Source organism: Tachysurus fulvidraco, chromosome 23 (genome assembly GCF_022655615.1).
Source record: "Tachysurus fulvidraco isolate hzauxx_2018 chromosome 23, HZAU_PFXX_2.0, whole genome shotgun sequence".
In the NCBI taxonomy this organism is placed as follows: domain Eukaryota; kingdom Metazoa; phylum Chordata; class Actinopteri; order Siluriformes; family Bagridae; genus Tachysurus; species Tachysurus fulvidraco.
The window spans coordinates 16,779,299-16,801,017 of record NC_062540.1 but is presented as its reverse complement, the minus strand read 5'-3'; the positions used below and the strand labels follow the sequence as shown (position 1 = coordinate 16,801,017).

At 38.1% G+C, this 21,719-nt stretch overlaps 1 protein-coding gene across 3 annotated transcripts in view; it reads left to right on the top strand.

The window, feature by feature from the left end:
- znf385a (zinc finger protein 385A) overlaps positions 1 to 21,719 on the top strand; it is a 63,372-nt gene that overhangs the window by 26,767 nt on the left and 14,886 nt on the right. The window contains exons 2-4 of one of the 3 annotated variants that reach the window (XM_027170736.2): positions 6,843 to 6,988; positions 15,553 to 15,663; positions 20,566 to 20,737. In XM_027170736.2, the coding sequence (XP_027026537.1) occupies positions 6,843 to 6,988; positions 15,553 to 15,663; positions 20,566 to 20,737 (429 nt within the window). Of the gene's footprint in view, positions 1 to 6,842; positions 6,989 to 11,319; positions 11,458 to 11,698; positions 12,031 to 15,552; positions 15,664 to 20,565; positions 20,738 to 21,719 lie in introns of those variants that run through there. The other 2 variants (XM_027170738.2, XM_027170737.2) reach the window with 2 other exon arrangements.

Here is a 21,719-nt window from a genome sequence, read left to right as displayed (position 1 = left end):
GCATGGGAAGGAGATCTAAAGGATTCAACAGTAATTTGTGCTAATCTTTATAGTCTGTAGTCTGAAACACCATCAAAGCTCTACAGCTATAACTGGTGCTAAATCACAGGTTCCACTCATGTTTTACTCATGTTATAATATTAGAAAAACTTACACACACCTTACACACACCTAACAGCATAGTGTACTGTGTATATATATATTTCACTTTTTTGAATACTTAATAATACTAATAATAAATAAATAATAATACTTTAATTTACATTAAGAAGAGAAGTTACCTATGTGTCTATGGATGTATAAAGTCACACTTGCATGTGTCCATTAAAATTAAACAAGCACATTACATTTGCACTGTTTTTATGTTTTTGACGCTATAAGTGATTCTAGTCTTTAGATGGATGATCAGGAAAAAAAAAAGACCTACTCTGCATAATACTAAAGAGATCCACGTCTCTCCCATTCGGAGGCTATTTAACTGTGCATGATTTCTTGTTAGGAATATAACAGCTCAAAGTCCCATCCTTTAATAATTAAACTGTCAGAAGAGACAGCCATTGTGTATTCTGTAGTAAAATAATGATGATGAGTGAACACATCTTTTCCCTTGCTGATTGCTTTCTCAAACATGCACCAAATGTTCCTGCTTACAGCGGTCTTTTGAACAGTGAGAAAGGTGTTACTTGCCTACCATAGTACACTGCACCAGTAATTACAACAGTCTTCCTGGCCCCACATTGTTCCTCTCTTCAGCTTCCTCTCTTTGGTTTTTGCTTTGTTCTTCTCTAATGATGCAAGCATTATTGTATCATGTCTGACCCTGTGCTCTGACCCTATGCATTACTATGAAATTCTGAAGAAAAGAATTCCACAGTAATGCATAGCAATAATAAATGTTTTCTCTTCTAAGCTTCACACATGGTCTTTTTTCCCCAAACCTCAGTTGATTTACAACTCCATTTATTGATGAATAATACAGAATTTGTGCAAAAACAATGTGAAAAATCGACAGCAGTGTACTACTGATTGGAAAGTCATGAGTTCAAATCTCAGAACCGCCAAGCTGCCCCTGTTGAGCTTTTAAGCAAGGCCCTTAACCTTCAACTGCTCTGTTGTGTAAATTATATAAATGTAAAATGTAATGCCCTTTCACTTCTGTAAATCGGCGTGGATAGATGGCATCTGCCAAATGCCGTAAACATACAGTATCTCTTCTTTTCTTGAATCTCATCCATTCTTTTGGAGCCATTTAGCTCTTTTGGGTGACATGTCATTGGCGTGTAGAGTACAGTATAAATCAGGTTATTGAACCTAGTACAATAAAAACCTGATTTAAAATGTTGCCTTTATTTCATTTGATTCGAAGATCACTTTAATTTGCCAGTGTTATGATGTGCAACTTCATTTCATTTTGGTGAAAGAAATGAACAAACTCCGTTTCCTGAAAGGGCAATTTGAAACTGACAAGGAAACAGGACACTCACCCATAACCCCATAGCAAATGGTACCCTGAGCCCAGTTGTTCTCTTTCAAGTCCACACTTAATTGTATGCTAGTTTTTTTCTCAGGGATGCATGGCAGAAATACTGTAATATTCTTATTCTTCTTTATTCCTCCAGAGAAAGAAATTCTGCCAGCCTCCTTTTTTTTCTTTAATTTATCACTCTTTTTCATCTCTCATTGGTTTTTCTAATTTTTCTATTAAACTTTTCTTGTTTAGCTCTTTGTCTCTGATGTGGATAGAGACTATGAAATAGACTACACCAACACAGTGAGGGTTTGAGGAGTTCAGCTCCCAGATTCCAGCAGAACAAAACTATTCACATAATGATTTGCTTGGAGAACAGTATGGCCAAGTCCTGTGCTACCATCCTGGAGTTTGGGGCATTGTGAAATGTGGACAAATGACCGTACTGGCAGACTTAAAGGAAAAATCCACCCTGAACAAACTGCCTATTAATCATTACAATGAATGTGGTCTTTACTGGTGTCCAAGTTTTATTTTGTAATGAAATTTAGAGTTGTTTATGTATGAAACTTCTATTATCAGTATTTCGGTCTATTTCATTTTGGATAACAGTTTCCTATATTACACACAATACTGTTTATCTGCCTGCTGATAGTGGTGCCAGTGAGATTTATCCCATTCTTCACCTCCGCCTGAAGACAGCGATGTCGTAGTGCTTAGACCTATCCCGTTCTCTTAGTTCCTCATCTGTACAATCTGCTGAAACAGATCAGGTTCCAAAACTTCAATTTTGATCCCGAATACTGCCTTCCACACCATCATGCTTGACACCTCATAGATTACTACTATATATACTGTAGGCAGACCAATCTTAAAAAATGTGTACACTACATCTCCACCTGGTTTTTATTAATGACATGAAATGTCCTGAAACATGTTGAATAAGACCAAAGCTCTTTTAAGTATATAGTATTCTTCTATGTATCCAGTCATTTGTATGCTAAGGATTTAAAATATCTTGACCAATATAAAATTCTTCTTCTAACATTTAAAGCTATCCACAATCTTGCACCTTCATATCTTCTTGATCATCTCCATACTCCAAAACCAACTCACACTCTTAGGTCTTCTTCTTCCACTCATTTCATTGTTCCCTGTGTCCGTCTTGTAACTATGGGGAATAGAGTTATCAGTTACTCTGTACCTCAGCTCTGGAACTCACTTCCATCTGAACTCTGTAATATTGATTCTCTTTCATCATTTAAATCTCAGCTTAAAACTCATCTGTTTAGTTTAGCTTATTCTACAACATGATTTGTAATGTTGGTCCAATTTGTATTTCTATGTAACTATTCTATAACTAACTATATTTTTTGTTTTTCTTTTTCTTTTGTACAGTGACCTTGAGTGTTCAGAAAGGCACCTTTAAATGAAATGTATTATTATTATTATTATTATTATTATTATTATTATTATTATTATTATTATTATTATTATTATTATTATTATTATTATTATTATTATTATTATTATTATTATTATTATTATTCATTTAGCAGATAAAACTTTTTTTACAACTTAGCAATAGGTTGACTTGGTAGATCTTAATTCTAAAAAACACACAGATTTCTAGACAATTGGGTGATTCAAAATTTGTGGCAACACTTAATATATAGGTGTTATGTTCATATACATTTGGCTGTATATTTTGATTTCATCTATTGTGTAACTTTGGCCCTTTGATACCCCATGTTTAAAAACCTGGAGAGAACATTTAGTGCTTTGTTGCCCCTGAAGGTACTAATTTGAACAAACCACTCAATCACAAGAAAAAAGACAGTGTGAAAATTCAAAGAATCCCAAAAGACCCACTGTATTTAACTGAATATGAATTATTGATACATTTTTAATCCTTAAATTTATTCAATATCAGAAATCTCAGCATTTTACTTTATTTACCATTTCCATGATTACTTTCATGATGACCTTTAAAATGTGTTCATCGCGTTTTAGTTCAGTTCACAAGATCAGTTTGAATAACAAATGCACCAAAGAAGTGAGTGTTATTAAAAGACTGATCCCCATTTTTCAGAATTAAATAGAGTTGTTTGAGTTTGAATTGCTTTCCTGTAACTATGACCTTCTGCTTGCTCTTCTGTCTACTTATTCTCTCCCAGTCTCAGCTCTATTATTTGCACCCAGCTCCTCAATCCCCCTTCCAGCTCTTTGAAATATTCACATTAGCTACAACCGCTTCCTCTTGCCATGTTTGTACTAGTATACACTAACACTATGTTGGCTGTAATATTGTGGTCACTGGCATGGTCCCCGCACTGAGGGTTGTTTAAAAGGCGTGATTATGGCCCTCTGCATGTGTTGCAGGATTCCTGGCATGTCACAAAGTTTTATCAACTTCCAAATGCTGCACCGTCCCCCTCCCTGTCTCCCCAGATAGCCCTGTCCATCATTCACCCCACAACCCTGATCAGGTTCTCTGGGGCAGCTAAGGGAGGCTTTAGATCCTGAGACACAACAACATAACTACGTGCACTCTGTGGAGGTTTGATGAGGCTGTTAAGACCACAGTATCATCATCAAGGCTGTTTGTCTTTCAGCAGAGCATCTGATCATGCTGTGATGGCTAATCAGCACTCTTGTTTGAGTTGATGTGTAACACTTTGATCTGGGACAGCTGTCCATGTGATTATGTGCATGTTTTTTGTTATCGTATGTAATGTTGCTGATGATTAAAACCTAATCCACCAATCATGACATTACACATGAGTTTATTTTACCTTTGCATGTGCATATGTGTACAAATGTGTTATATTGTACTTAAGCTCTGTATTTAATCTCTCACAAATGCCTGCATGGACATTTACAAATGTGATTTATAGTGAGGACCGGGTCTCGAAAGGGTGCTTTAATTTTAATGATGTAATTATACACTGGGGTGAGGAAGGGACCTGATTTATATACTGTGGCTGTGTTGCACTGTCAAACATATTATGACTCCTGGGGACTGTAAGGACAACTGCACTCAGAGGCTGGTCATGACACACACACACACACACACACACACACACACACACACACACACACACACACACACACACACACACACACACACACACACACACACACACACACACACACACACACACACAAACTCCTCCCTTTTCCACTGCTTTGCTTCATTACCTGCAGCTGTAAAAGTGTCTTCTCTGCTACACCTGCTGGAGATTGTGCTAGTTCTTCGAGCCAAGGAACATTTATGGGTTTCCATAGTGCCATAATCAGATGTGACATATTACTAATGAACAAAGATAATTCCATCCTTTAACGATTTTACAAATCCGGAGGTTGTACTTTTGACTTTGAGAACATATTTTACCACTTGAAGTTATGCATACAAAGGACAGAGTCTCAAGAATCAAGTCCAGTCACGCAATGTCATCTGTTTAGGCTTGGACATGTCTTTAAACTATTGGCATTTGTCTCAAGCCTCAATCTTGATAAATATGCCTTGGTCTAACTTGAGGATTAGTGAATATACTTTTTCTTCCTCATGCACAAAATAATTCCTGAAATAAAATGCCAAGTGAAGCCAACTTTCTTTAAATTAGACGATTGATTAGGCTTGAAACCGATTTAGTGTCTTTTGGTCTCAGTTTCATTCTGTCTTGCTTCCATTTGGACTTAATCTTGACTTGCCTTGACCCTTTAAGACCTGGTCTTAGACTTATCTTGGACAGCTATGACTATAGACCTATTATCTGAGACAGTGATAGACACTAATAGTTTTTATTACTTTTGGCTTATTATTCTGAATGTTGAACTTTTCCCCCCAAATCTACTGTACTGTAGCTTTACTTCATATATGCATACAGTATGCACACACTCTACACCCCATCCAACACACCCACATGCACACACACACCATTCCCAGCACAAACCTAAGCAAAAAGCCACACAGTGGTTTCAGCAATCGTGAGTATACAGCCTATATTTGCCTGTAAAAAAAGGACAAAATGTTTTGTTTGTTAACGAGAGATTAAGCATTATTCACAAGCTTCCTTGCCTGTTTTATCACCAAGATTTTCTTTCTTTTGATTTCCAGTTCTACATCCACCACTGATTTATCTCTGTTCCACCTCCTTTCTCCTGTGCTGTGTGTATACTGACCTGCAGGTCTGCAAACTTGCTATCACTTAATGAAGCAAAGGCTTATTTGTGCCAGAGTATACGAAACAGAAAAGGAAAATGATGAGCACATGATCATAACCTGAAACTCTACAGCATCGAACAAACACAATTTTCCCTTCAAACGCAGTCTGTTCTCCTCTCCTTTTTTCCTACCAGTTTTTCCCCTCTTCTCATCACATCCTGTCAGCTACTTTCGGTGACAGAAGCATTCCCAGCAGGCCCAGGCTTTCTACCCCGCCCTACCCACTGTTGCCTCTTGCTGAGAAACCCGTCTGAGATGTGCACTGTGGAATAAAAAAAGAGGCTGACAAACAAATTAGGAAAAAAAAAGAAGTGGAGAAAATGTCTGGGAGAAATAGAGAGGTGGAGATGAGAGAGAGAGCGACCTAGAAGAGAAGAAAAGATTTAGGACTCCTGGGAACCGGAGGCGAGGAAAATCCAACTGTGAAAATTAAGCAGCTTTAAGTAACTACTTGGTAAAGCTGCATTCTGGAGAGCAGCTCATTTTAGAACCTTATCCACAAGGTTGCAGTGATGGCAGGGGATTAATGGAGAGAGACAGTATGAGGAAAAGAGAGAAGGTGCAGAAGAGATTGGAAGAGTGAGGAAGGAGATGAAGAGAGAGAGAGTGAGAGGCTTAGTGAGACAAGGACATAGGAATCACAATGATATGCTGAATTTTATTTGGGGTCTGAACGCTTCTTTTCAAATCAGAATGCTGTTTGTAATATTCGATACCATTCTTACACTTCCATGTAAGGCACCATAGACAATGTAATCAAATACAAATACATTTGTTGGGATGAACAGATACAAATATGAGGCTGGCAATGTAGATTTTTTTTCAAGGTCTTGGTAAGGTTGGCAATTATAAAGAAAAAGAAATTAATACAAATGAAAAAGGTGAGATTTAAAAAAATATACATCTTTTCTGGTTTGGGCCACACCAACTTCGGAATTAAATTTCATTACAGACATGGATATTTGTAGCAATAAACATATACAGTACAATTACAGATAGTGTTTTTTGAATTGTGTCTCAACCTTAACCACATATTTAATGCCTACACATTGAATGCCTGGACCTTATTTCAGAATCTCTAATCCAAACCCGTTTACATTCAAATGATCATATTCTCACATAAAATCTTCCTTTTATTTTCCACAGGAAGTATCAACCGAACAGGGGCAGTCCCAACATTTTTGCGGACCCCCACAATGATCCAGCCTCATCTGGACATGAAGACCTTCCTGCAGTTCCCCATGGAAACGCCTCCGCCTCACAGTGTTGGACTCTTTCACAATTTTAACACAGTGAGTAAAGACTGCCTTGTCCTGCTCTTTTCATAATTTCACAATGGAAATGCTTCATCTTAATCCATGCCTCATATCTCTAGATAAATTTATCTTTTATCGATTCTGATCAACCAGCCAAGGTGTCTGATTCACTGCAGACAGCCTCTGATAGCGTGTGCTAGAACATTGTTACTTAAATCATTCTAACACCCCCAGATAATGATGTTTTGCCATCACCGTTATGTTAAACGTCATCTGAACCCTTATAAAATGTCTTCCGGTTGTTTACATTGGCTCATGGCATTGATTTGCCCTGGGTCATGAATAAACATGAGCTGATTTATGGCTAATCATTTCAGTTTCTCCTCCATGTCTACAGGATGCTTTTAAAAGAACACGCTTTAAAAAAGACAACTGCTTCAAGTTTTGTGTCAAACCTAATTTTAACTTGTGGTTCGAATGTTGGCTTAGATATCTAATGTTGGCTTGGATGTTTGCTCACACTTGTTGCCAGTGTAAAAGTTGCTTTCCCCTTTGGCTATGTATGATAGCACAGATGGAAGTGCCAGATCATCTCATCTAAAGCAAACTGCCTATTGTTCTTCCAAATCCTTTAAATTATACTTTACTAAGAAAGCCCAATGACATTTTAATCTTTTAAGTATCTAGGATTCATTAAAATTAGTTATAGCCTACTGACTTTACAGCTGCAGTTGAAAGCAAAACTTCTCTCCAATTTTGGAAATTATAAAATTATGGTTTTAATCAGTTTCATTAGAACATCTTTCAAACAGATGTTTTTTTCTGTTTTTTATGTGTCTAAAATAACTAAATTGTAACTATTGTCTTTTCAAGTTGTCATTTTTGTTCAGCTATGTTTTTGGTAGTTTGGCATTTTGTGGCCTATAAATCTGTGGCTCCTGCTCCCTGAGGCTGTGTGTGATGGGGAGATGTGCCTGATGCCCAGCAGATGGGGGTGTTGGAGAGACTGGAAGGATGGTCTGACCTCCTGTCTAGGACACTGCTGAAAGCATACTGCAGTGTCGGTGCATTAACTAATGGAATTAGAATCTCATGACCTTGGTTTTTAATGGACAGGACAGCACACCTGGACATTGTCTTGAAGAGTGCAGCAGTTAGCAGTCCAATAAAACAGCACTGGGACCCTGAAATATAATATAATATAAAAACTGTAGCTTATGCAAGATACTTTCTGAGAGTCAAAATGCAAGCACAAGCCTTCAGTTAGTTGGAGATTAAATATAAAATTTTAAGCTAATTAATTAACTGTTTCCTCTTTTAAAGGTTTGTTAGGAGAGAAAAACATGGCAGAAAGTGTTCAGCACAGCCAGTGCGTACTTTCCCGATGAGCAAAAATAACATGTCATGCTTCAAGAAATTAATGACAAGAAATGCAGGATAAACTTGTATAAACACTGGCAGTGCTATTCCATAATGAAGTAATTTATTAACGTTTAAGGTGATGAAGCTGGCCACACATAACTCACAAAGTTGCTCCTGGATTGGCATGTAAGTGCATTATGTATGTGTATATAGGGTATACGCATATATTATATATAAATAATCACCGACTTTAAATAACTAATCAATTACATCATGATGAATCAATGTGGGCCTGCTAGCCCTTATGCAGCTGAATGGCCTATCATGTACTATGCTGACTAAACTGGAGCTTAAATTAAATGAAAGCACCTTACAGAGAAAAACAAGACACTATTGACCGTTTAGCATGAACCAAAGTTCATGTTTAGTTCAGTGTTAGAACTTGGCTTTCAAGCTGCTTAATGTCTGAGCATGGTTGAAAATTATGTCATGACAGTCTTTGCTAATGCTAACTCAAGGTAGCATACTGTAGTAGCGCTTTGTGTAAATAGGCAGAAATGATGAGCGAGCTCAAATAATTCAAATAAATAAATTACACAGCTCCATCATTTGCTGTTGACAAATATTTTCCAATGCACCTTTAACTGCATAATTTCCTATTATTTTTTTGTAGTTTATTCCATAGTAGTTACTAATACATGCTTTAAGCGAAGAAGTGATGAATTGTGCTGTCTTTTTGTGATACAGTAGATACAGAAATATGAGGTTTAAACGTTTTATCCATAGTTCAAACCAGTGTTAAAACTATGATCTACATGAAATATTTAGTTCTTGTGTCCTTCCTGGCTTGGCGACAGGGAAGGAATCTGTAAACAGCTGTCGAAATCTCTGGCTTTGGCGTCCACTTGTTGGAGCAATCACCACCACCACCACCACCACCACCACCACCACCACCACTGAAAAGAAACAGAATGTTTCTTTAAGAGAGTCTCCTGTAACTGTTAAACAGGTCAAATGATTTATGCTGACACATAAAACACCCTGCTGGAGACATTCTGGCTGAGTTCACATCATTCGCCACAATGTTTACAGTATTCACCATAGTTATACACTTCTGTTTAAATTAGACCTGGTCTTGTGTACTGAAAAGACACAAGAGATTTAATGTGACTTTAATGTGCCCTGCCATGTACCTGCTTGTCTGAATGGATGTGCTCATGTGTGGGTGACGTTCCTGCATAATTTACCTCAGCTGGCTGGAGCGTGGGGGTTTAGGAAAGCTTGGCACACGCTTACACTGCAGAATCAGGAATTTCCTCTCAAAGTCAGTAAATCAAGGAGGATAAATGTGGACTTGTTATTGTTCACCTGCTGCATGTTCTACGATTGGTGGTTTCTTGAAGTGCATGAAGTCTTCACACACAATACTTTCCAGTCATTTTTATTATAGCACACAATGAACTTTGGTTTAATATTACCATGATTTCACTGTTAACTATGACTCACATATAATTTAACCAACTCAATCCTACAGAACATTACATTCACGTGCAACTTCTATACACTGAACATCAACATGCATCACATACACTTTCACACGAAAGGATGGATACCGTGTTTCACCATAACACACTTCTACCTGTAGTAACATTTATATTAACACTTGGTGTGTAAAGACTTGGGCTCAGGAAACATCTCCTCTGCAAACAAAATCAGACATGTAGAAACTTGTAAATTCCTGAGACTTTCCATATTTTAAAAATTCCTTTGTCAATGTATTGCATTTCCATGTGAACGCATGGAAGTTAAATGAGCCCATATCTTCCCAAATGTTCATGTGAACATTTTAGTCTGTGAGCCAGAGTAAGGTGTACTGTACCAAGCCCCTACTGAATTCTCAATTCATGTCTGTCAGAAGATGTTGATTAATTTTCTATTGCATCTTGGACAGCTCTAACAGAAGTTAACAAATCCTGGGTTTGTTTTAATGTGCTTGGGGACATACTGATTGACAGCTTGATGGACCTGGGATTCAAGCTTACAACCTTCCATTGTTAGGCCCCTGAGCAGGTCCTTTAACCCTCAATGCTAAATGAGATAAAAATGAGAAATTTAAATGTAAAATGCTTGTTCTACATGGTCTTTTCTGAAGGCTCACCTACACAGGAAAAGTATATAAGATGTGCATCATAAACACATTAGAAACAAGTTATCCTTGATATGATTACACTGTTTGTAAGAAGATATTTGTTTGGCATTGGTGGAGTCTCCAGTGTCGGAGGTAAAGCTGTAGAAGACAAGAAGGCTTTGTGGTTTCCTTGTAACATGAAATTGTTTAGTTTTTTTTTTTGTCTTGTTAACTTCAAAAGAGAAAAAGTAAGAGTGAGTGAATGACCTGTTAATTATTGAAGAGCTACTATAACAACACTTACAGCTAAGTTAGGAAGACTTTAGACATTATTTACTTATGTTACTTAACAAGAACTAGCTTGCTATGCTATGCTACAGTAGTTACATTCCACAACATTATAACTAATTTAAAATAGATAAAGCATATACCGGGTTGATCTTTTAATAAGTACAAGTATGTAAAAGGATAAATAAAATTAATTAAAATGTTAGTATAGACAGTTTTGAGTAGACAGCATATTATTTTTAGTAATTGCTGTGGTATAAGATACAGTCATACGATCAACTTCAGAAATGTTATTGAATCTTATTAAAGATTTAAATGGTTATATTATAGTTTATGTTAATGTATATGCTGACTGCCACAGTCATAAGGTATCTAATGATAACCAAGATTGCTCTTTCAAGACAGTTTTGGCAAGAATTTCATTCAAAGAGAAGAACCATAAGGCTTTATGGTCTATGTTCCTCTGATTGAGGCTGAGTAGCAGCTGCTTGAAATCTTTTGGAGTTTGGGATGTATTTAGTATGAGAGTTTGAGTCACTATGGGGGAGCTGGGGGAGGGGTGAATCCGGCAAGCTGTGCAGAGTCGTGCGCTGATACAGTAGGGGCGTAGAAGAAAGACAGACACTCTGAAAGAGAAGAAAGGAAAAGAGGGTGACAGGAGGGAATAGGAGAGAGGGTGGAAGAGTGTAAGAGTGTAAGACATTTCCTCTGCATCTGGACAGCTTGAGTAAGTATGGGTGGGGGTGTTGGTGTGTGTGTGTTATCTGTATGGTGGTGGTGGTAGGTGGGTGGGGGTGTAAATATGAATGAGAGCTTGTGTGAGACGAAGAGATGGAAGAAAGTTGGACAAGGAAGGAGAAAATGAAAAGAGCAATGCTATTAATAAGTGTGTGCGTGTGTGTGTGTGTGTGTGTGTGTGTGTGTGTGTGTGTGTGTGTGAGAGAGAGAGAGAGAGAGAGAGAGAGAGAGAGAGAGAGAGAGAGAGAGAGAGAGAGAGAGATCTTAACACTACTGCTCAGTGTGTGAACAGACGACAGGAAGAAAAGGACAAACAGACTCCTGTAATGATCTGTAAACTCCAGAGGGTGTGAGCATTCGGATTAGTGTATGTACAGTAAGAACAAGTGAGTGTGGGATAATCAGGTGGAATTGCTTCTGGATAAGTTCATCACTCCATTTACACATCCCTTCCTGCAAGCTAACACACAAGCACACGTGTGTGTGTGTGTGTGTGTGTGTGTGTGTGTGTGTGTGCTCTGACAGGAGGACGGATGTGGCTGTGTGTGCTGAGGACAGAAAGGTGAGTTACTCAGGCAGAGAGAGGTGTGCTTTTATATCTGTGTTGATGTAGCTGGAATATTCCTACGGGTCAATTAGTGCATGTCGGATATCCTTATAGAAAGACGTATTTACAAAGAGAGAGCAGAGAGAAGAGTTTCACTTGTCTCTGGTGTGTGGAATGTGTGTGATTATGCCAGCTTCATGTCGTCATTTAATTAAAGATGTTTTTGTTCGAGTCCAAATGTGTTTAAGATTTGTGTGTGTGTTTTGTGTGAGGTATTAAGCCCTATAGATTAAAATGTGTTTTCTGCCTGTACATGACGAGATAGCAGAGTCCGGTTTACTTGCCGTACCATCTTGACACCACAGATGTTAAATGTCTTGCTGCACAGTGGATCACTGTGTTGATGTGTACAGTGATGACACGGGCAATGTTAGGTGCTACAAAAATAATTTTTTTACCTTAATATTGTTGAGTACTAAGTTTGAGTTTGCCTCTAAGAACTTTTTTTTTTTTATCTTCAAACTTTCACCTAGTTCATTCATTCATTCATTCATTCATTTTCTACCGCTTTATCCGAACTACCTCGGGTCACGGGGAGCCTGTGCCTATCTCACCTAGTTCAGTTTTGTTAAATTGTCATGTGATTGTGATTGTGGAACAGAGTCAAAATCAATAACAATGTTGTAAGTAGAATTTGATATTCGGTATAAAAAACTAAAGAAATAAAATAATTTCTCTGTAACAGTCCTGCACCCTGCTTAATAGATGCAGAATTTCTTTTAAACAATTATACACTTCATATTATTCAGTCGTTACCATGAATTATTCACTAACTGCACTAAAACGAATAGGAAATTCATGTGGTTATGAAAACGAGGAGTGCTTGTCTGGAAGATTGGTTCCGAGGACATTATCTCTCAAGATTAATATCTTACTTATGCTATAGCAGAATATGTGATATATTAGCTTTACTTTAGTCAAGAGTGGAGCTTTATATTAGTGAGATCATTCTTCTTGATTGATGCCATATGGCCTCATGTCTCTGTCCTTTACACTTAGTAATAATGCTGTTCTAGACTTTATTTTTGCTAGCTATATATAGCTATTTTTGTTCTGATTCTCGAGGACCTAAGGGGCGACTCCTTGGAATTTGGGCTGGAGCAGCAATTTGACATTCAGGAATCTGTTATTAATTCATCATGTGGGTGGATTCAAAGTGCTTTAAAATGGAGTGTAAAAAGCATCAGTGCCCTGTAACTAATCTGGGGCTAATGAAAGGCTCTTCCAGTATGGGTGGGCGATTTGGCCATAATATCATCCCAGTGCTTAACACTCTGTATAAAAATAAATCATTTTGCTGAGGTTTGGCTTACAAAACCACCTGCAAGGGCCACTGTAAGTTCAGGGATCTTTGTCTAGCATTTATAACATTTTAAGTAATGCTTGAAGTAGAACAAAGAACAATGAAACCACTGGTGGATAAATAGTTTCTCATGACACCTGATGATGATGATAATAATGACACAAAAATGTATCATGTTGTCATTAAGATCACGGTATCCATATTTGCCAGCGCTCCATTCCAGTCTTTCTGTACACAGCTCCAAAGACCAGTCTAATCTGATTAGTGCTGACTATTATATTCTTTTTTGTTGCTAGCTCTAGCTTGAGGTATTCAGATTAAGCCAAATGACTGCCATCTGCGGTTAATTCCTTGGAGAGTCATGACCGTGCAGACATAGTGACTAATCCAGCACTCTTCTAGACTGTGCAAATATTATGTCTATGTGTTTGGGATGAGTACTGAGATAAAGGCAATCTAGAGACATCAGTCTTTTCCTCTTTATATGGTGTTTGCCTGTGCCATCACGCCTTGCTCGATGGCTTAACTCCACTGATTATTTACTTTTTATTAACGGTTGCCTGGATACCACACCCGTGTGGAGTTTCAAACTGTTTTTTTTTTGGGGTTGGCTAATATTCATTGCAGCTTTTCTCCTTTCATCCAGCCAAGGGAGGCTGTCATAGACGGGCTTGTCAGATCCAATCAATCCTAGAAGTTAAAGTGAAAGGGATAGCTGTCATTGGAAATTGACTTTGAAGTGATTGAAGTGCCTTTTGTAGAATAGCATGTTCTTAGTGTATGCTGGCATTTCTAAACAAACATTACATCACAATGTTAGAATTGTACAGTTTTATTTGTGGTCTTAACACACTACTTTCCTGCGTAAAGGCATTTTAATCTTAAGGTATTGTGTGGATAAGTGTGGATACAGTATGCTGTTTGTCAGAGACTCCGGTGTATTTTTTTATGTCACTCTAAACAAGAACTTTAGTATAAATGCTGTATAAAATGTGTTGCTCATTTCTCATTTACAAATCATACCTCGAGGAGAACTGGGAACCATATACAGTATGAAATGTGTACCATAATGAAAAGGAACGTGTTCATGCTCATGCCGATCATCTGTAGATTACGAAATTGTATCCCAGAGTTTGTATGTCCACAGGCATTCATGACCAGGGGACATAAAAGCAAATTTGGAAGGGAGGGATTACATCCTGTCTCTTCCCTGTCAATCACAAAGACACCAAGCAATCATTGGCATATATGGAAGGGCATATAACACTAAGTAGGTATAACACTACTTCTGATCATGTTATGCTGTCTTTTGATGCAACATAAGCAGCAGTTTGAAAAATTTGTCACTGGTTGGTTTTACCAGGAAACACTTCATGTGTCAGCCTGCTCATAGTGTTCATGTGTTAGACCCCTCGGTAGCCGTTATGACATGGAGAGATTGTATTGTGTGTTGGAATTGGTACATAAAATCAATAAAGAAAGAAAATTGTCTAGATAGTATTAGAAAAATTCAGTTTGTATGTGCAAGGAGCTTATTTTGAAGTAGATGTGACTTGTTCAGGCCAGCTAGTTTTCAGAAAGAGGTGGAGAAATGATATCTATTGTTGAGTGATGTCATAGGATACACCTCCGCTCCGGATCATCTGACAGATGAGCTCGCTGTGAGCTTATTCAAACACCGTAAAGATTAACAGGTTCCAGGAAAACATACCTCTTGGAAAAGTAGTTAGATCCTTTTTTTTTATCGCATCCAGTAATTTCTTGAACAATTGCGTTTGCTTGTCATTCTGTGTTGAAATTCAGGGCTAAAACTCATCCAATTGAATTTGATGTGAATTTAAATTGCTAATCTGCTAATTAGTTACAAAGACATGACAGGGGCTTAATTAATATCAGGAAATGAGTTGGGTCGTGTTGATTAATAAGGCGTTGATCTGCAAAAAAGAGTATAACTTGATCTATTTAATATGTGCAGAGAGCTACTCACGGTGTCCTGACCCTCTGCTGTGCCTAACCTCCTTTCTCTCTCTGGTGCTCTCTAACCTGAGGGCCATTCAGACCTCTCAATCAACATGATTTATAGGACTGTGCCTTATGGATATGGTTTCCGTCAACAACAGCTGCTTCAATTCTCTCTCTCCATTTGTCTAACTCTCACTCTTTCTCTCTTCCAGATGGATCCTGTTCAGAAGGCGGTGATCAACCACACCTTCGGAGTCCCACTGGTTAAGACCAAGCGCCCCATCATCTCCTGTAATGTCTGCCAGATTCGATTCAACTCAGAGGTGCATTATCTAAGCAGTTGCTCTAGCTGGATACTTTATTTTGGACGTTCTGTTTGGACGTTCTTGTTCATAACAAACAATGCGGTAGCTACAAAAAAAAAAAAAAGACCGATTATGTTTGAAAATGTGATTCATCCAGATGAAGGCTGTTCTGCTTCAGCTTGTTGAAACCACATTTAGATCCAGAAGGAGAACATAGCCGCTCCACCTCCGTGCAGATGTACTGTGGAACTGTGTGTTGTTTTGTTGTTGGTGTGGAGGCTCAGCATGTCAGATCAGCGCAACTATGCTGTATATCAAAGATATTTTTCAACTCCATATCAGTATGCAGAGTTGATTTAGATCTTAAGGTTTACAGGCAGCAATTTTCTTCCTGTGTGTGATGTTGATTAACATTTATTTGTTACAAAAGAAAGTGAAAACAAGAAAAATATGGTCCGTTAAACATTGATTTTCTCAAAAGTGGCAAAAACATTTAGCTGCTTAAAAAGCGAGGGCTAGCATAATGTAGTGAGAGTATGATGAGCTAGTTAAGCACATTAGAGTTAAGGGAAACAATTTTTGGTATTTGACAACTTTTTGTAAGACTTTTTGTAATACCAGGCAACGTGTAAACATACATATTTCAGAAACACGATTGTTATGCAAAACTCAGAAGGAAATAGGCATTGTTGACCATACTATAGAAATTGTGCTAGAAATGTATTCACCCTTATTTAATTCTAAGTTAAAATCCTCCTTTCAGATAGTAACTGTAATAAAAGGTACATAGTCCATGAGGCTAGCTCCAAAGCAAGGTCTGGGAGTTTCCTGTAATCCTATGCTATTTTTTATTGAGCAACACTGTAATCATGGCCACAATATGTTGTTCTTGGAGGAAGGCTGTAATTTTAAGCTTCACTCAGCAGATGCACAGCTCACATTGAGCCCGAGCCACAGACACAGAGAGACGAGGGCAAGCCCAAGAACTCTAGTCTGTCTGCAGAGGCCTGTTAAGCTGTTGGGACAAAGCAGTAACAAATGATTTACAGGGAGGTACTCTGAGCCCGGCCAGCTGGCATTAAGATAAAGACATAGCAACATATCTTTTTATCGGGGTGACATTTATTTTAGAACCTCGTGTGGCTAAATATAGGTCCCATTTGACACGTAATGATGGTGGGCTTCTTTTGATTATTGTTGGTCCAGATTGTTGTTGTAGTTGTCTTAGCTGTGAATTCTGTATTGATTCCATGTTTTCTGAAAAAGGTTAAGTGTTGTAAAGCAAGCATTCTTGGAAAGATTGACACATTCCAAATGATAAAAGATTATGCAACACACTTTTTAGTAGCTCTGTCACCAGCAGCTGCTTTGTGCTGTGTCCACACAAATAAACCCAATTCAAATGATCAAACTATTTAATTTTTTTAGATATAAGATATAGATAGATTTTTTCTTTATAATAGTTATAGTTATAGTATAGTAGTCATCGGCTCAACAGGTCGTTTATTCCTTATGGCGTCTTTTTACTTCCCATGGATCTCAATTTTTATATTAGATTAAAGAAATATTTTTATATTCTAAGAGTTGGAAATAACTAATTAATATTTAACTAATAAATAATGTGCAAAGTATTTGAATAGTTCAATTAATTTGTTTAAGGAGTAATTTAATTTAGTAAATTATTTGTTTATTTGTTTAACTTTTTAAAAAAGTTAAAAAGTTAAACTATTTCTAATGTATTTTTGTGTACTGTGTTTATGTAATGTACCGTACCGTGACGTACGTTGTTTTGTTGCTACAGGCTGTCGATATAGACAGATTGCTAATCAATCAGCAGAAAAAAGACCTTGGGATGAAGTATCGGTTAAGTTGTTCACGATTTCACAGAAACTCCACTGCTTCAGTCATTCAGCATTTCAGATTTCCTAGCTTTAATATTTGCTGTGTTTGGCATTACCACTTTTAGAAAGATCACATTACAATCCCTGCGTGAGTGAATGCAGCAGCTTCTTTCGAAGACAGCATCACGCTGATTCCTTTAAAATCCTTCCTCCATCCGCCCCATGCCACCATCATTTCATGCTTCATTATGGATCTGTATATTTCTAATCCCCGCTCTGTGATAACAGAGCAGCTGCAGATTGGCTGCCAGCATTTATCACGCGCTGCATTCATCAAACCAGAAGCCGGGAGCTTTGTGGCACTGCGTTGCTGTGCTGTTGTAGGCAGCAGTTTGCAGTGTCCCCGCGTCCCTGCGTCTGTCACGTGAGCGGGACGTATAACCTTGCCGTGCTGCAGGAGTGATGTCATTGCTTTGTGCTACTGTTGCTGCAAGATAGGGTTGAATACATGCTGTTTCCTCCTCCTGCACTCGCCCTCCTCTAAGGCTGGCTGTCAGTCACTGGATCTGGGCTCTTTCCATCACTGCTGGAGCTTAAAATCACCTCTCGAAAATAAGCAGGGCTTTATATCAGAGCTGTGAAATGAGTGTGACTCCTGCCACACTCGTTGCCATGTTTTGATTTTTTTTTTTCTGCTGGGTTTTTCTTTTTTTTTTATTGCATCTGTCATTCTGCCCACACTTAGTGTTGTGAGAAACAGTAATGTGTTATTGTGTAGCTCACTGTAGGAGTTTGCCCTTATTAGCCCTTTAAAAGAACTGGGGAAGCTTGTTTTCATTCAGCTCCATGAGCTGTTGCCATATTGCTGTTAACCTTCAATTCAACCTTATACAACCTTCTGGTGCATCTTAGGCTTGAAGATTTGAGTAGACTCACAATATGCTGGAGTGTCTTTTAAGCCTAAAAGTTACCAGAATTCCATGCACAATGGGCAGGTATTACATTTAAGCCATTTGAGGTAACAGTCTTAGCAGTGGAACAGAGTTAAACTTAGTGTTAAGTTTAGTGTATCTTAAATAGTTACAAAGTTGTTAGCATCGTTATATTCTCACCAACCACTTTATTAGGAACGCCTGCACACCTGCTGTTGTAGCCCATCCACCTCAAGGTTTTCTGTGTTGTTTATATAAACACCTCAACACCAACACCTATTTGTATATTTCTTGTGGATGGTTCAGAGCCTTTCAGAAACATGGATATTTCTCCAAGATCCCAGATACCTGAGCTCGTTAAGCAGTGACCTCTCTCCTCTGCTTCCATGACCCCAAATCTGATCTCATGTCTTTAGACAGACAACCCCTTAAGTGCTTTAGAGGGCTTTGATTACAGGCATCCAGCTATATACAGCTTTGTCATCGCCAATTACAGCCCACAGCCTGTCATCTTGGACAGGGAGAAGTGGCCCGATTTCACCCCAATATGTGTGCAGTCTTGTCACACAGATGAGCTGGGATCATGTCAGGTCTTCCTTTGTCACCATTTCCAGTGTTTGCTTTACATTCATGTTTTCTTGACTCCTCTGTCAGGAATTCTTTCTCTCTGTGTATCTCAATGGCAGCTGTCATTAGCTCTCACTTCTTGTAGGAGAGAGACCGCAGGACATTCTTCCAAATAATAATGACTAGTGCCATCTTGATTGGATGCTTTCAGTGGTGGACAGTACCTAATGCTTTAACTACCACTAGTTAACATGCATGTGGGTCACGGTGACCACTTCCCTTCTCTGTAACGAGGATGTTGACCTCAGGCGGCAGTTTCTAAATGGGTATTTCTGGAAACATACAACCGGTATCCTCACCAGAGGTCAAATCATGAGAAAGATGGATGACTTGATGTGTAGCATTCCACATATCAGAAATTGTACTGTTTCTGAAAATGAAGGAACACAAAACTGTCTGTACATCCATTGGGACAACTAAATATATTGTTTACTCACTGACATTCTCTGACAAATGTGTTCTTCAAGACATGCAATTACACCAGAACATCTTTAAAAGCCTGACCTACCAACGGTCTTTGAGGAACTGGACTCATATATGTTATAGGGACTGTGTATGTTGTGTTTATATATATATATATATATATATATATATATATATATATATATATATATATATATATATATATATATAATTGTGTGTGTGCTAGTTTAATCTCATTAGTGCCTTATATAGATCACTTTGTGTTTTTTAAAAATACCAAGAGGGAGACGGTAAAGGAGGATGACGGTCGTTGAAAAATCAGCATATCTTTTCAGTTGCTGCAGTCGAATTTGTATTTCTGCAAACCTTGATCTCATATTTATCATCATCTTAAAAAAGATGATAAAAGAATAAGTTTCCAGATTACACTCTGTTCCAGGATTACTCCGTTCACATTACCGTTCACACTGAAATGTACTGCAGTAGACATTTTTTCATACATGGTTTAATACATATTTGATGACTAGACATTGTGTTTTTTTTTGTTTTGTTTTTTAAAGTAGATTACATTCAAATCCAGTAATATTTAAAAAAAATAATAATAATTCATCCAACACGGACCAGATGTTGTACCTGTTCCTAATTTAATTTCCGTATGAATGACTCCCTCAGCACCAGTACTGACATGTTAGCCACTGTATTGTGTGCTGGAGCAGACAGACAAAAAAGATCTTTTTGAAGTTCAGTACTAAGACCAATGATGCTCATATCATCTCAGATGGTGCAGATGTTTTTCTGAGTATACACTGAAACTCTCTTGTTCTTTATGGATAAAGGCCGACACCCACAACACGGACAGGCCTTACTTAGAAAGTGTTCATTATGCTCAGTATGACCAAGCTGGTGTCCCTGTGGCATGACATCATGACGGTCACTGTGGAATTTTACATAGTATAATGAAAGGGTTGCTTGTTTAATAAGCATTTGTCAGTCTTGGGTGCTTATTTTTACACTGCAGTATTTTAGCTCTAAGTATAAGATAGTTTTGGGCAATACTGAGCGAACAGCAGTAGTTTAAAACTTCTTTTTCATTTCAGAGTCAAGCAGAGGCCCACTATAAGGGGAACCGGCATGCCAGGAGAGTGAAAGGCATTGAGACCTCTAAGACTCGTCCACAGGAAAGTGACAAGCCTCCTCCCGGACCTACTTCCTCCCCATCACCCCCAGGAGCCCCGACAGCCAATACAGACACTGACTCCAGCAAAACAGGTGATGATTAGAGTCTACACACGCTAAACTAACACAGCATATACTGTAGTCTGTATACTGTAGGAAATCCCAGAAGATCGGCAGTCTGAAATACTCAAACCAGATCATCTGGTGCCAAATACCATGAACTGTCCTTTATTTTTATATCCATCGCATTTTTACTGTTGCAGAATTGTTTAGTCAATACAGAACTGTGTACTGGTCGGCGCTGAACTTTACACAATATTGTGTTGTATGATGTTGTGTTGTACTGTCTGTCTTACATCATTTGAACACATGCACTTCATGTAGTACTGTGCAGCGTACTTTGGTGTAACAGGACTTTCTTAACTTGGTCGAGTCATTTAAATCACATTTCCCTCATTCTGATGCATGACATCAACATTAACTGAAGCCCTTATCCTGCATCAACACAATTTTATGCTTCGTGATGCCGCTACACGATGAGCTAATTGAATAGTATCAAAACATGTGCACATATATACAGTAGGTGTACCTATTAGAGACGCCGGTGAGCTTATAACGTTTTTGCAGTGTATGCAATGGTGTAATTGTTCCTAATTCTCGGTCATACTGAATCCACCACATCATCACCTGCTGTTCTAGTTGGTCAGGCAGAAAAGTCTGAGCAAATGGGTTTTTCTATGTCTTTATTTAATTGTATTAAACTTCTCAACCATTCCTTTCATCTCAATTGCCAGTGCTCTTTACAACTAATAAAGATTCACGTGAATCACCTAGGATCCTAAAGCAAATGACTCAGGGCTTCAAATGGAAAAACAGTACAAACATTTCCATTACGTACTTCAGCTCATTAAAGTGTTTTTTTTTTTTTTTTGCCTTTGCAGTTTAAAATGAGCTACAAGAGATACTTTTCTGACTATAGGGTTGAGAGTTCAGAGGAACAAGTCCTGAACCCTGACATCCATTCTGTTAATATCATAGACAGAGCGCGGGAATCTTTAGTCTAGGAGCCAAGGCC